This window comes from Spinacia oleracea, chromosome 1, assembly GCF_020520425.1.
Source record: "Spinacia oleracea cultivar Varoflay chromosome 1, BTI_SOV_V1, whole genome shotgun sequence".
NCBI classification, from domain to species: domain Eukaryota; kingdom Viridiplantae; phylum Streptophyta; class Magnoliopsida; order Caryophyllales; family Amaranthaceae; genus Spinacia; species Spinacia oleracea.
Genome location: NC_079487.1, coordinates 134,547,434 through 134,562,135, shown reverse-complemented (window position 1 = coordinate 134,562,135; position 14,702 = coordinate 134,547,434). Strand labels below are relative to the sequence as shown.

The 14,702-nt window shown below is 34.2% G+C and overlaps 1 protein-coding gene across 1 annotated transcript; it reads left to right on the top strand.

Annotated features, from left to right (window-relative positions):
* Nucleotides 1-4,682: 4,682 nt before the first annotated feature.
* On the top strand, nucleotides 4,683-10,831 carry LOC110793961 (protein Iojap-related, mitochondrial). Its single transcript, XM_021998900.2, has 4 exons — nucleotides 4,683-5,037; nucleotides 6,762-6,849; nucleotides 9,330-9,427; nucleotides 10,468-10,831. The coding sequence occupies exons 1-4, from the start codon at nucleotides 4,744-4,746 to the stop codon at nucleotides 10,537-10,539; spliced, it is 552 nt and encodes a 183-aa protein (XP_021854592.1). The 5' UTR covers nucleotides 4,683-4,743; the 3' UTR covers nucleotides 10,540-10,831.
* The last annotated feature ends 3,871 nt before the right edge of the window (nucleotides 10,832-14,702 follow it).

The window sequence follows — 14,702 nt, the reverse complement described above, 5'->3', positions numbered from 1 at the left end:
CACCAACAGTTATCCATTCACCATGCATCTTCCACCTTATTAAAATAAGACATCAACTACTTATCACATAAAACCTTGTAAAAATTCTGATACGACAATAACTTAGGCACCAATTCTTAAATGGACTTGGTCCACAATAAATTTATTGTGGATCATGCCTTAAAATAAAGTCAACAATTTATTCCTAATTTATTTTGGCATTTTATTAGGTTTTTTATGAAAAAAATATCAACTTATGTGCTTGAATAATATGATTTTAAGTCTTGCTTTAAAAAACATAGGGTCACTATGCTTCAAAAAATGGTTACTGTGCCTAAAAATTTTGGTGTTTAATTTATTATAAATATTGTATGAACAATAAATGTCATTATTATTGTAAAAAATGTGCTAGAGAAAACTATTAATTTTGGATATACACTAATATTATTGTGGACCAGGTCCATACAAAAATAAGTCTAAATTAAGACGGATGAAATATCTCATTAAAAAATCGATTCAATCCAATCCAAATAAAAATAAAGTTACAACTTTTAAGTATCATCGACATCCATTCATAAAGCATTATACAAAAAAGAATATAATAAAAATCCAGTTGGACAAATTAGCAAATTGCAAGGCCTAAAATTCCTTAAGAGATCGAATATTACGCAGATAAACAGTTTGATGATCGAGTTTCACACTTTGGTAATGTACTTACTTACTAAATTAAGGTAGGGACCACTTTTCTAAAGTGGAAAGCTTAGTACTAATTTACTCTAATTAAGATTATCCAACTGATAATGACACATGCAGGTAGTTACAACTATTTCATGTCGGCTAATGCATCATAATTCAATAATTAACATATACTTAGCTCACCATATTACTCATAATGCTAATTAAATGATTAAGTAGTATAAGTGATTATTATTATAGTAATTGTTTGTCAAATAATGCAATTACCAATATTAGCCACATCATCATTTCTCCCCTAACCAACTTAATTATCAACGGAATGTTTCATATGCAACGATCGTTATGAAAGGAGCTTATCAAATCTCTTTGCAAATGACGTATGACTTATCGACTTTTAGCATATATTATTCTTGTATTAACCTGGTTGTAGACCCAAACAACGATTTCCTTTAACAATTCATTTACCTACATATAGTGATTATAATAAATTAAACGTCAATTTCTTAGATATATTAACCATTTTTTGAATCAAAGTAACCATATTTGAGCCTTAACTTAAAATTACATTATTCAATCACACCTTGTACTAGCGACACATGTTTAACTGTTTGATTTTTTTTCATAATAACCCTAATGAACATGCTAAAATAAAGAAGAAGCAAGTTTTTGACTTTATTTTTGAGGTACGGTCCACAATAAATTTAGTGTATTGTTAAGATTGTTACTAATGAATTAATTTGTTATTAGAGAAAAATAATACTAGTCAAATAATGCAATTATCAACACTAGCCACATCATTATTTCTCCCTAACAAACTTAATTATTCTCATACATGTGTGTATATATGTTGTACCCCTACCTCCAGCATCCAATACGTATACTATTTTAGGTATCTAGAAGAAAAAGTTGTGTGATTGGCCTTCCAAAATAAATATATTTATAAGATAAACTAATGCAAAGAGTGGGAATACAAGCTAAGCATATTATATAAGGGTCCTTTGATAAAATTGTGTCATGCAAAACATATCATTAATAATTGGATATGGATTGAAGGGCTATACAATAGTAAAAAGGTTTTAGAGCATTACTATTGGTTGATTAATTTTGTACGAAATGACTTTAAATAAACCCGTTTTATATCATGTTGTTCCAAACCAACATAAGTTGGTGGAGTTGGTGGGGAACTCACCTTGTGACTTGGAGGTCACAAGTTCGAGCCACATCAATTGCGAAATACTTGGGAGTGGCTCAAGCGATGACCTGCGGAGCTGGACTGGTTAACCTGTGCTAGGTGCTGGTTCAGTTAGAGTCCCTTCTTCTTACCTATTAAAAAAAAAATATCATGTTGTTCCAAGCTATTGTGCTGAACATGTGTGTGTGGAGGATTCACGAAGTGTCAATATATAGGGATTCAGTTTACAAGTCATGGAAACCACTCTTCGTGACTTTAACCAACTAACCTAATATATTAATCACATGTTGTATTAGATAGCGTAAGCATCATTTTGTTGGTTGATTATTGAATAATCTCGACCCTATAGTTTTCCAACTTAAAAGCAAAATCATCTTAAAGTATTCTTGGTGACATGACATAATTATATAATTACAAAGCCAAAACTTAATTATCGAAGCATCCTATAGAGAGACAAAAATAATATTTAACTAATCCTACATGGAGTATTATATTTTAGATTGTATGTTGTTATAACTTACGGAGTATTATATATACAAGTAGGCTCAACCAATTGAGTAATAATATCTTACTTTGTTATTGTATACTTGTATTCGTATTATATTATTCCATAAGAGGCATATATCAATTATCAAATGTTCCATAAGAGGCATGTATCAAATTTTAATTTGCAACTACCTAGCTAGTGTTAATTTACATTTATTATATTTATATTACCTCCGTATCAAAATAATCTTTAAGGTTATTATTTACACATATATTAATACAAAATAGTAAAAGTGTGTAAAAAAAAGGTGAGTGGATATAATAAAATATGGGTAAAATAAAAGAAAGGAATTTTTGTCATAAAGGACCTTTTATAATCCAAAAATTGTGACAAAGGACCTTTTAAAAAAAAAGTTGTCAGACAGGACCCAAATCATTTTTTTTGTTGTGAATAGGGACCAATGCCGCTTTTCCGGCGGTCAAACCCAGTTTTCCGGCGTAGACTGTCACGTGAACGGCACGTGACCCTAGTTAACGATTTTTTTTAAAAAAATCTCTTTCCTCCAAGAAATTCCCTCCTTATTCCCCTTAACTAACTCAGTAACCTTTAAAAAAAAAAGTTTCGCCATTTTCTTCCTCCATTTGAGAGAAGCTCAAGCTTTTTTGGTCCAAGTTTTGGATTCTGAAGAAAGGTTCTCCAAAACACAAGCAGAAGCTATTTGCACATTCTCAATTCCATTGGCAAATAAAGAAGCTGCTCAAAAATTAATTAACTTATGAACCCTAATTTAAAGTTTTTACAAATTGGAGAAATTGGAGCAAAAAAATTGGGGCTTTCACTATTATCTTGTACGAAATGCCACGATAATCAAAGGGGATTTCGCAAATTTTATTTATTTAAACTACAAAGAACGAATTCAAGAAAAAATGGAGGAGGAAAATGGCGAAGAAGAAACGGCATCGAGGAGAGAGATTTTTTTTCTTAAGTCACTGAGTTTAAGGGGAAAAGGGGGAGTCTTGAAGGGAAAACCTGAAAAAAATCGTTAAATGGGGTCACGTGCCGTGCACGTAATAGTCAACGCCGGAAAACTGAGTTTGACCGTCGGAAAATGGGTTTGGTCCCTATTCACGACAAAAAAACATGATTTTGGTCCTATCTCACAACTTTTTTTTTAAAAGGTCCTTTGTCACAATTTTTGGATTATAAAAGGTCCTTTATGACAAATATTCCTAAAAGAAATGTATGAAAAATTGTGTGGGTGTAAGAAAAAAATGAATAAAGTAAGAGAAGTGAGTGAAAAGTTGTAAATGTTGTGGGACAAGGGGGATAAGATAGTAAATTTTCATGTCAAAAAATAGAATAAAACATAATGTAAAGAACATTATGAAACATAGTAAAACGAAGGTAGTATGTGCATAACACTTGCCACTGAATCATAATCTTTATCTTACTTTTGAGAGAATGTCCAAGATAGGTGTTAAACAATTAAAATAATCGAGCTATATTAATGTACGTCAAGATAAGACAATTAAACTTTGTGAAAAGAATTAGCATACGCGTATCTTGTTTGGATAAACTAATGTGTCCAGTAATATGACATAACATTCCTGCTACTTCTAACACGAGAAACAAAATTAATTGGATATAGCGGATGCAATGATTGGAGATGGATGAAAGTGGAGATGGTCAGGTGGCATTGGAGGCGGGGGTAGTAAGATGGTGATGGTGGATGGTCATAGTAGTGACCGTTTAGGTGGTGGTGGTGGTTGGTTGGGTGGTGAACTAGTGGTAGTTAGATAGAATTTAATTCAGGTGGGTTGCGCGAGATAGGAAAGAAAACGGGAAAAGTTATACAAACATGAGATTCTAATCATGATTTTCTAAAAAAACATGTAACTTAAACTTCCACGATCAAAATCATGAAGTATTCTCTAATGAATTCTTTCTAAGAGAATATTCAATTTTAGTACTAATTGACCAAAAAAATTATAACAAATAACAAAAAGTTAGAATTAAAAACATTTACTCGTATTATTCTTTTATTCGAAACACATCGTGCTCCTCGACCAATTATGCGCTTCAATATAATCAACCGCCAACTTGATCGAATCATACTTCCGCAATATTAGAATGTCATTATCAAATGACTTATTCTCTCTGATCATAAATAGTCAAATCAATTTCTATACTTAAAATCATATTTAACACCGATTTTCTACCTCATGCAACAACACATCTAACCCTTTTGGTGTCCTATTAACCCGAATGCGATTTCTTACCGATCTATAACCCCTACTTGAAGAACATAGATAAAAAAAGGGGCCATTTTCATGCGAAGGGTTTATATAGGGTTTAAAACATTTACATACACAAAAAATATCTCATCGTCATGTTGGCTGCACTAAGATCTCGGGCACATTCTCTCTCCTCTCCTTCTCTCCGGCAGCCATGGCTATGGAAGCTCAATCAGACTAGCTCATTGTCTTCTCTGACGCGCGACGACTATGGGAGAACAGAGATTCTGAAGCTTGATGAAATCGAGAAGGTTCTCTCCGAAGTTAGGGCTGATGATGTCAAGGTTCTTCGCGTTGGTGATCAATGCGATTTGACTGATTACATGGTTTTCGCTACCGGTAGATCTTCCTGGCATGTTCGCAATATTGCTCAAGCGCTAGTTTACAAGGCAGGTAATCTATTTCTCCCTAATTTTTTATTTATTTGAGAAATTAGGGTTTTTGTGGTTGTTGTTGTTGTTGAATTGAATCATGCTGCTTGTGGAGTTTGTAATTCGAGTAGCAAAAAAGGATGAATGTGTGTTTTTGAATTATTTTTGCGATGATTTCTTACTTGTTGCTGTTGTATGAATTAGTAGTACTTTGTAATGTAGGTTTCACTTGCTGAATTGATTCTCTACTGCGGAAGAGCTGTTGTATGAATTGGTAATTTAAAATGGTGGTTCGAAAGAGCTGTTGTAATGAGATATGGAGTAGTAATCTGTAATGTAGGTTTCACTTGTTGAATTGGTTATCTATTGCGAAAGAGCTGTTGTATGAATTAGTAATTTGAAATGTTGGTTTCACTTGTTGAATTGATTGTCTATTGCAAAAGATAAGGTGTGTAGATTCTGGAGACTTTTGAATTAAAACCCCCACTGGCTTATTTTTGGTTATGTTTGTGGGGGAGAATCACATGTTTTAACATATAGTTAGGAATTATCCATTTGTTTCGTTGAATGGATTGTTGTGGCATGAGGTGACATGAAAAGGTAATCTGATATTTTTTTCAGCTCAATGTACAGAGTGCATAGATACAGGCTTAATAGAGATATGGTGCTTTGTGAATGTGAACGAAGAGGGATAATTTGCAAAAGAAATACAGTATGTAAAGCTATGGTTCTATGAAAGGGGCTATATAAATTCAGTTATGGTATGGAGATATGGTGCTTTGCGAATGTGAATATAACGAAGAGGGATAATTTGCAAAAGAAATACAGTATGTAAAGCTATGGTTCTATCGAAGGGGCTATATAAATTCAGTTATGTTATGGAGTACATCATAAAATGGAAAATGTATGCATGAGTGAGGTTCTGTGACTTCTCTCTGATAGCTAATTGGCGATAAGTGGTATGCTTTATTGTTCTATAACTCTATAAGACACATGTAAGTGGTAGAGAATTTTTTTCCCACATGCCATCTCATTAGGTCTCAAGATATGGAAGTCGTGTAATACTTGTTGTAACAGTGAGACCTTGATGAGACCCGCAAAAAAAACCATTTTACGATCCATATATAGGAAAAGAAGAAAATTAAAAGAAAGCAAGGAAAAAATTGTTGGTTGAGCTTGTCTCTCTAAAGTGAGATGGTCTCACTAGAAAGCATGAGATTCTTAAGTTTCAGCCTTTTTCTAATAATGACCCCGGTTCCAAGAGGATGTCAAAGCCCCTGTTAGAACTTTACTGGAGGTGTCCTTACATGCACCCTGTAGACCATCTATTTTGTAGACCATCTATTTTATCCATTTGAAGTTGGACATGCCACATATCTGATTTGTGGTGGATGGCATGTAAGGTAATTATGGGTGGTGTCTGTGGTGATATGTAAAAAGAACCATCTTTTTGCATTTTACTGCTAATTGTTTCTGATATGAGTGGTAGTAGTCATAGTACTGTGTTGTCATTATGTTGGTTTGTCTCTCAGCTCTGTGAAGTTGTCAGTCATCGCAGTTTTTCTGGTTATCTGTTTGCTTTTTTCTTCATTAGTTTCATTATCTGTATGAAGCTGTCAGCAGTTTATTTCATAGATATGTGATATGTGATACCACTGATATGTGATATTTGATATGTGAATGTGTTACAAACGCCAGTCACCTTTTACAGTATGTTTAGTGACATTCTTCTCTGCAAATAGGCTAAGCAGAAGCAGAAGGAAGCGAAGAGGATGTTGTTGCCAAGTGTGGAAGGGGAAGAAAGTGGCAATTGGATTGTTGTCGATTCTGGTTTGTTTTCTACACTACAGAGGCATTTATTATCCATTTTGGCTCACCAATATGCTTGCATTGCTATGAAATAGATTATGATTTCCCGGGGTAAGGGGATATGAGAAAATGCAGATACTTTTTTTTTTTTTAATATAGATAAAAAAATCTTTGTTCCTGGTGTGCAAGGAAGTGTGAAAAATTTCTGCCCATTGTGAGGAAGAATCTATATCAATGTATATTAGTTCCTATTACTTCATCAAATTAATTGCCTAGCTTGTCTGACCTATTACAATGTCACTAGTTACTTGCATTGTGGTTGTATGGGGGGATTGCTTGGCCATCTCTTTAGTTACACATCAAATATCTAAATCTAAGCTGTCAAGGCATACCTCACAGCATCATTTGAAGTTCCTTTTCATACTTATAATCCAGTGTTGCAGAAACTTCATAGAACTAGTGATAATTGGCCTTTCTGATCACTTAAAAATCCTTTGATGTGTGGCTTTGGTTCTTCGTTTTCCTTGACCTAATTTAGCTGGCATACCACTTTTTCTTGACACTCATTCTTAAAGCTAAGAGAAGGCCTGAGTTTCATCTATCTGTAGTTCTTTTAAGGGCCTCATACATCTGTATATTTGTAGATCTAGGTAATAGAGACAAGCATTGATGCCATTGCTTATGACTATTAAAACAACACTCTGAACTATCTCCTAGCAGATGCAGGGATTGTTTCTTTGACTCTTTGTTTGTCATTATCTCGTGAGTTGTTGGTATGTATATTACATTAGCAGATGCAGGGATTGTTTCTTTGACTCTTTGTTTGTCATTATCTCGTGAGTTGTTGGTATGTATATTACATTAGCAATTTTTTTCTTCTTCCGTTAATTGTTTTGTCCTCCGTTCATCATTGCATTCCTGTTGATTATGATGTTTCCTTTGCCCATCTTGTTTGACAGTTTATGATTACTTTTTATGAAGTTTTATCCCCATTGATGTATATCTGTGGTCCTAATCTAGTTTACAGTGTTACGGAGTTATAAACAATACGACTGAGTTTTAATCATTATGAGCCATAAATATACTTTGACTTAAAAAAATTGTTTATATGAATTTCAATTAATTACTCCCTCCGTCCCTTAATACTCACACCTCTTTCCTTTTCGGGCCGTCCCTTAATACTTGCACTGCTTCTATAAATGGAAATTTTTACCAATATTATATTATTTCTCACACTTACCTACTAACCTACTAACCTACCTACACCCCTACTCCCTAAAAAAAATCATTTAAAAATTCACACTCCCTACTCACCACTCCCCATCCCTTGCACATTTCCCACTAACTATATTAAAAGAATACCCCACTATCAACTAACACCCATTAAATTAATAAGTCAATTTAAGTGTCTTAAACTCCGCACCGGTCAAACCAGTGCGAGTATTAAGGGACGGAGGGAGTATTTTTTAACATTTTATGTTTCTTTAAAAGTTTGAAAACGTGTTCTTTAAGTAACTCGAGGATGTTTTGGCCTTTTGGGAAAAGCTCATGTAGCCATGTACATACTTACTTCAATATACTCCGTATGTAATAGGGATGTACCCACGAAAAGGTCTTGAGTATGTAGTTATAATATATGAGCAATATTTATGTATTACCAGTGTCTAGTTATGTTTTTCACCCAAAATGTCTCGTAAAGCAGCAGTGTCTACTTAATATGAATTGTATACATCAATGACGAATGAAGTTTCTTCATAATTGTTTTGTCCTCCATTCATCACTGCATTCCTGTTGATTATGATGTTTCCTTTGCCCATCTTGTTTGACAGCTTATGATTATTTTTTATGAAGCTTTATCCCCATTGATGTATATATGTGGTCTGACCTGACCATACCTGCTTACCCCTTTTTCCAGTTCTTTGTGTTTCTAAACATGAAAAGGTTCATACTTTTTTTTCTTCTTGAGTGTGACTGTGTGAGGGAGAATTACGTGACAAGGTTCTTTTGGGTCTGATTTACACTAGATTTGTGTGCCTGTAGTTTAAGTTGCTTCTTTGATTCTCTCAATTAGCTGAGTAAGTTTTTTTTTTCCCAGAGCTTTAGTACCATTTGAAGAACCCTGGCAGATTATGATAGTCCTTTCTTTGATATCAAAAATTTATGTTTTGCCCAGACAACTATTTTGCACGTGGAACCATTGAGAGCTAACTTCATTCGTCATGTAGTCTTTTGTGGCTTTACATAGGAAGCTTACAAGTATGGAAAAGATTCAAGTTAGGAGCAGATGTTCTTCATTAGAATGCTTTTTGTTAGACTGGGGGCTTTGCCAACTTTCAAAAACCAAATTATAGCTTTGAACATATGATGTAGCCAAATAAAGATTAAACAACTTTATTGGAAATGGCATTGGTTTATTGGGAGTATTTTTCTAAAATGGATTTGTATTTATTCTTTGCACTTCTTTCAGTTGCTAAATTCTAAGTATATCTTTCACCTTCCAGGTTCAGTGATTGTTCATGCATTAGATGAGAAGGCCAGAGCTTATTATGATTTAGAAAGTCGTTGGGAAACGGGGAAGCCACCAGCTGAATCAAGCCAGGTTTACATTCTTACCTACTTGACTGTATCAGCTCATCGGAAATGGACTGTAGCTTCTTTTTAATGCCATGAAAACTAATTTACATAGTTACATGTTAACATTTTAGATTGTCAGTAAATTGATTAGAGAAATTTGATGAATATCTAGTCTTAGTTGTCAATCAGTCAGGGGAGAAATCAAATTGGGTGTTTAATACAAGTAACAACAGATTGAACACGCACATGCTCTCTTTAACATAGAGCATATGGGCATCTATAATGTTGGGGGATTAAGAATCCTTGCTAAACTGGTACAGAAATTATGGAAATATATAGAAAAGGATAGAAATAGAGAGAGATTCAGAGGAAGAGGGAGAATTGTATTAAGTTTCTGGGTAAAAATGATTGTACAGTGCTAATTCTCTATTTATAGAGTTACAAAAATCATTCAACAGCTAACAAAGCTTATTGCAACAACTAACAACTTATTTCAGTTTAACATTGTAGTCCAATGGATATTGGGTTAGAGTCAAGTTAATAGGGTTTTTATTGGCAAGACTCTTATTAGATAGGGCTTGTATAGGACATGGTCATTATAAGGTCAAACTTATACCGCAATAATTCTGAAAACTAAAATAGTAATGATACAAAAAATTATGTGTATAGCTTCGTATTCACTTGTACTTGCACATGGCTCTTTTGTTTTTCATTTTTCATTGCTCGTTATTGATCCGCACAATAATGACCCGCTAATGACCCGTGACCTGACCCTAACCGGCCCTGACCGTGACCCGCCCCGCCCCGCCCCACCCCACCCGATAACCAGGTCTAATTGGTGCCAAAAGAAACTAACATTGGCGCCAAAAGGAACAACAAGATTTTGGCTACCTATTTACAACTGACTAATTAATCCCTCGGACATACCACCCCTCTTCAAAAAGACTTGTCCTCGAGTCAAGTTGGGGCTATGCATCACAATATGTTGCTATGCTTGATTCGGTGGATAATATCATAAAACTAGATTGTATTGACTTCCTCTTGTATCAATATAATGTGTTTCAGGAACTGGATACAGCTTTGGTGAAGGTTCGGCGCAAGAACAATTCTAAGAAACGAGTGCAACCAAGAACTTAAGTTTAAGTTAATGGTGTCTGGTCTTGTAAATAAGGGTGGTTCGGGAAGGAGTAGTATGCCACCTGTTGATGTCTTTCAAGTGCTTTGAGCTTTCATTTTGGTTTACAAACAGGATCTTGTAGACTATGATTCCTGTTGTATAAGTAATTCTTGTGGGCATGTTTTGAATCTTTGATCCTTTATTTGGAAAAATCATTTGATAATGAGAATGGTTTGCTAATATGTTTAGCAAATATGTAACTGACTTGCAAGTTACAAGGATCCTTGTATTATTTTTATTTATTACTCCGCATATCCTTCGTGCAGCTACAGTCTACCACATTTCACCGCAAAAGCAACATTAGAGGTGATTAAAATTCGGCCCGAGCTGGGCTTTAACACAAAAAGTATATCCAAACCCATAAATTTGGTGTGGGCTTTGCGAGCTGAAACGGGCTTTTTCGTGCAGGTAGTCACCGCAAAAGCAACATGTAGCTATCCTGTGTACTCTCTAATTAAACCTCCCGCACGGCTGCACCCGCCTTCCCGGGTTTACAAGATAGTTTAGGTAGCAATTGGATAGCTTTTGTCAAACGTTAAAATTAGTAGTGTTTAAGGTAGCAAATAGTGGTTGACAAATTTATAATGTTTTAAACAATATTCTAACTTTTAATTTATTTTACAATATCAATCGTTAGTTTTACCGAACACTCATAATAATTATCCGCTACTTTGACAACTAACCTTTAACCGCTACTACTCACCGTTACCCGCTACTCTACTCGCTACTCAACTACTAACCATTACCTACTACCGCTAATTTTGCCAAACAGGATTATAGTACCACCCAAAGAAACCTTCCTTTCCAATTTCCATAGTCCTTTCAATATCACCCACCTGTGACTGAAAGAAAGGCCATCAAAACTTTCTAGCATTTCACGGAATCTAATCTGAGGTATGCAATTCACAATCTTTGAAATAATAACAATAATACTAATAATAAGGGTACAAGACATCAAATAGTTGTAAAATGGAATAAAAATAACAAGGCACTGCACTGAAATCTGTCAAATAAATAAAGAAACTTCTTTGCTACTGCTTTTGTTAGCAAATACAAGTTACAATGAACAATGAACTGTTCGACTGACTTCAACATAAGCCTATTATTATTACTGAATATTGACTAGCTATGGATTTAGAAAGTGCAGGGGTTGGAAACCATTGGCTGGTTAACTTCATGAAGACAATAAGGTAGCTTGGATAACCTTTCCACCTCATTCCTTCTACGATCATGAAATTCCGCATCTGTTTCATAATCAATATAAACCGTGTTATTATCGAAAAAACATGATATTTCAGGAGTTAAGAAAGCGCTATCAGTGGACGAATCATCATCTTCTTGATCATCTTCTTCAGGTCCCTGTCCTCCTGGTTGTGAGGTTAATAAGTTCATTTCAATGGATGAATGTAATCCAACTTCATCTTCAACTTGAACCGATGAAGATGAATTATCCACTGTACCATCCACTGTACCTGATTCTGAGGGTAATAAGTTAATTTCAGTGAATGAATGTAATCCAACCTCATCTTCAACTTCAACTTCAACTTGAACCGATGAAGATGAATGATCCACTGTACCGGATTGTGAGGGTAATAAGTTTCTTTCAACAGATGAATGTAATCCAACTTCAAGTGATGAAGATGAATGATCAAATTTTGCTATAGAAACTAAACTAAATTTTGCTATGATAATAAAAGCTATCATCATCATAAATTCATAATAATAAAAGCTATCATCATCATAAATTCATAATAATAAAAGCTAGGATAGAAATGGTTTGACCCTTGATTCAACAATAACCCAAAAGGACATCCAACAGGCAATGGTGTTCTCCACAAACACCTCATCAACCATGTCGAACGAGATTAGACAGACTCTCCTACTCCCATCACGATGATCACACGTTATCCAATTGTGCATCCGCCCATCAGAGGATGAACAACAATATCCATCATCAGATTTTAGATTTTAGTATCCAAATCCTGATCCAGTTATCATTTGAGCGACTAGAAAAGATCTGATGACACCAACTCATGAGCACTATATATAAAGGATACGACATTAATAAAATTCTTACATTATTTGATCCCTCTTCAGTCTTTAGTCCTCGCTCAAAATGAAATCAATAACCTTGATCTTGGTATTTATGTGTTCTATTTTTTCTGTCCTTTTCACTCATTCACCTCTAATGTCTCCTATTTGGAATCACGTATTAGCTTTGCAATACGGTGTTAACTATTGTAAACTCAACAACCTCTACGGTGCTCCAATTAATTTTGAGAGCATAACTGATACGGTTTAGGCAACAATGTAAACCCCAAATTGATGCAGAAAAAAACAGCAATAATTGCACAATCTCCTACCTCCCACAACACACACATTCTATGCATATCAAACTGGTTTTATTTTTTTTAAAGAAAATTGTACTCTATATAAAGGATACGAAAGTGGAATTTCAAATGTAAAGTAAGTCTTATTATCTTATTAATACAAGTACTCTTAATCATTCTTCAGTCTTTAGTCCCCTCAATTATTAATACAAGTATTCTTAATCATTCTTCAGTCTTTAGTCCCCCTCAAAATGAAATTAGTAACCTTAATCTTGGTATTTATGTGTTCTATTTCTTTTGCCCTCCAAAACATGTTGTCTACACATTTCTAAGTATGTGTTTACAATTATATATTATATAATATATATACTCCGTATATATAAAATATTAAACATGCATGTAATATTGTATTAGTAACATTGGTGGACATGTGTAACAATGTACCTTTAAAATTGGTATATTATTTGAACTCGCTTTTATTTTCGGACATAGGGAGGTAGTCCTCAAATGAGACCTATATAGAGGATACGACATTAATACAATTCTTACATTATTTGATTTCACTTCAGTTTTTATTTCTCGTGAAATCAGTAACCTTAATCTTGGTATTTATGTGTTCTATTTCTTCTGTCTTTTATCACTCATTCATACCTAATGTCTCCTATTTGGAATCACGTATTAGCTTTGCAATACGGTGTTAACTATTGTAAACTCAACAACAGCTACGGTGCTCCAATTACTTTTGAGAGCATAACTGCTATGGTTTAGGCAACAATGTAAACCCCAAATTGATGCAGGAAAAAAACAGCAATAATTGCACAATTTTTATACCTCCCACAACACACACATTCTATGCATATCAAACTGGTTTTAATTTTTTTAAAGAAAATTGAACTCTATATAAAGGATACGAAAGTGCAATTTTAAATGTAAAGTAAGTCTTATTATCTTATTAATACAAGTCTTCTTAATAATTCTTCAGTCTTTAGTCTTGTGTTCTATTTCTTTTGCCCTCCGAAACATGCTTTCTACTTAACTGGTCATGCACCTTGCTCTTGTAGGTACTATATATGCAAAATAAAATTGTAACTTCTGAAAGACAAATTATGTTTATATATCATTTTCACGCTAAAGACAAATTATGTTAATACATTATTTTCAAGCTAAGTAAGGGTTTAGGCAAAAATGTAAACCCCAAATTAATGCAGGAAAAAAAGTAACTGCACAATCTCCCACCTTCCACGGAACACACATTCTATGCATATCAAACTGGTTTTAAATTCTTCAAGCAAAATGAACCCTATATAAAGGATACAAAAGTGCAATTCCAAATGTAAAGTAAGTCCTTTTATCTTATTCATACAATTCTTAATCCCTCTTCATTATTTAGTCCCCTTCAAAATGAAATCAGTAATCTTAAACCCGGTATTTATGTGTTCGATTTCTTATGTCTTATTCACTCATTCAGCTCTAATGTCTCCTATATATTTGGAATCACGTATTATATTTGACATACGGTGTTAACTATTGCGAAGACAACAATTGCTACGGTGCTCGATTGATTATGAGAACATAACTATCCATGCATGGGCTTTGGCCCAATTCGCAACTGTCCGCTGTACCCGGTCAACATCATCGAGAGACCACCCTCACATGGTGTGACCCGAGATCCACATTCACATTAAGCGATGTTGCGTCAATACAAAGACAACTTGAGTTATTCTGGCCAACTATTAAGCCATTACCGGATTCAAGGGAAACCACGAGGGTTTTAGAGAAAACATGAAACTTGT

Bases quoted from the DNA above. Each gene is read 5' to 3' on its own strand.
- LOC110793961 (XM_021998900.2), top strand. From the start codon at position 4,744: ATGTTGGCTGCACTAAGATCTCGGGCACATTCTCTCTCCTCTCCTTCT. The intron at 6,850-9,329 runs GTTTGTTTTCTA...TTCACCTTCCAG, and splicing joins TTGGATTGTTGTCGATTCTG to GTTCAGTGATTGTTCATGCA. The intron at 9,428-10,467 runs GTTTACATTCTT...AATGTGTTTCAG, and splicing joins CACCAGCTGAATCAAGCCAG to GAACTGGATACAGCTTTGGT.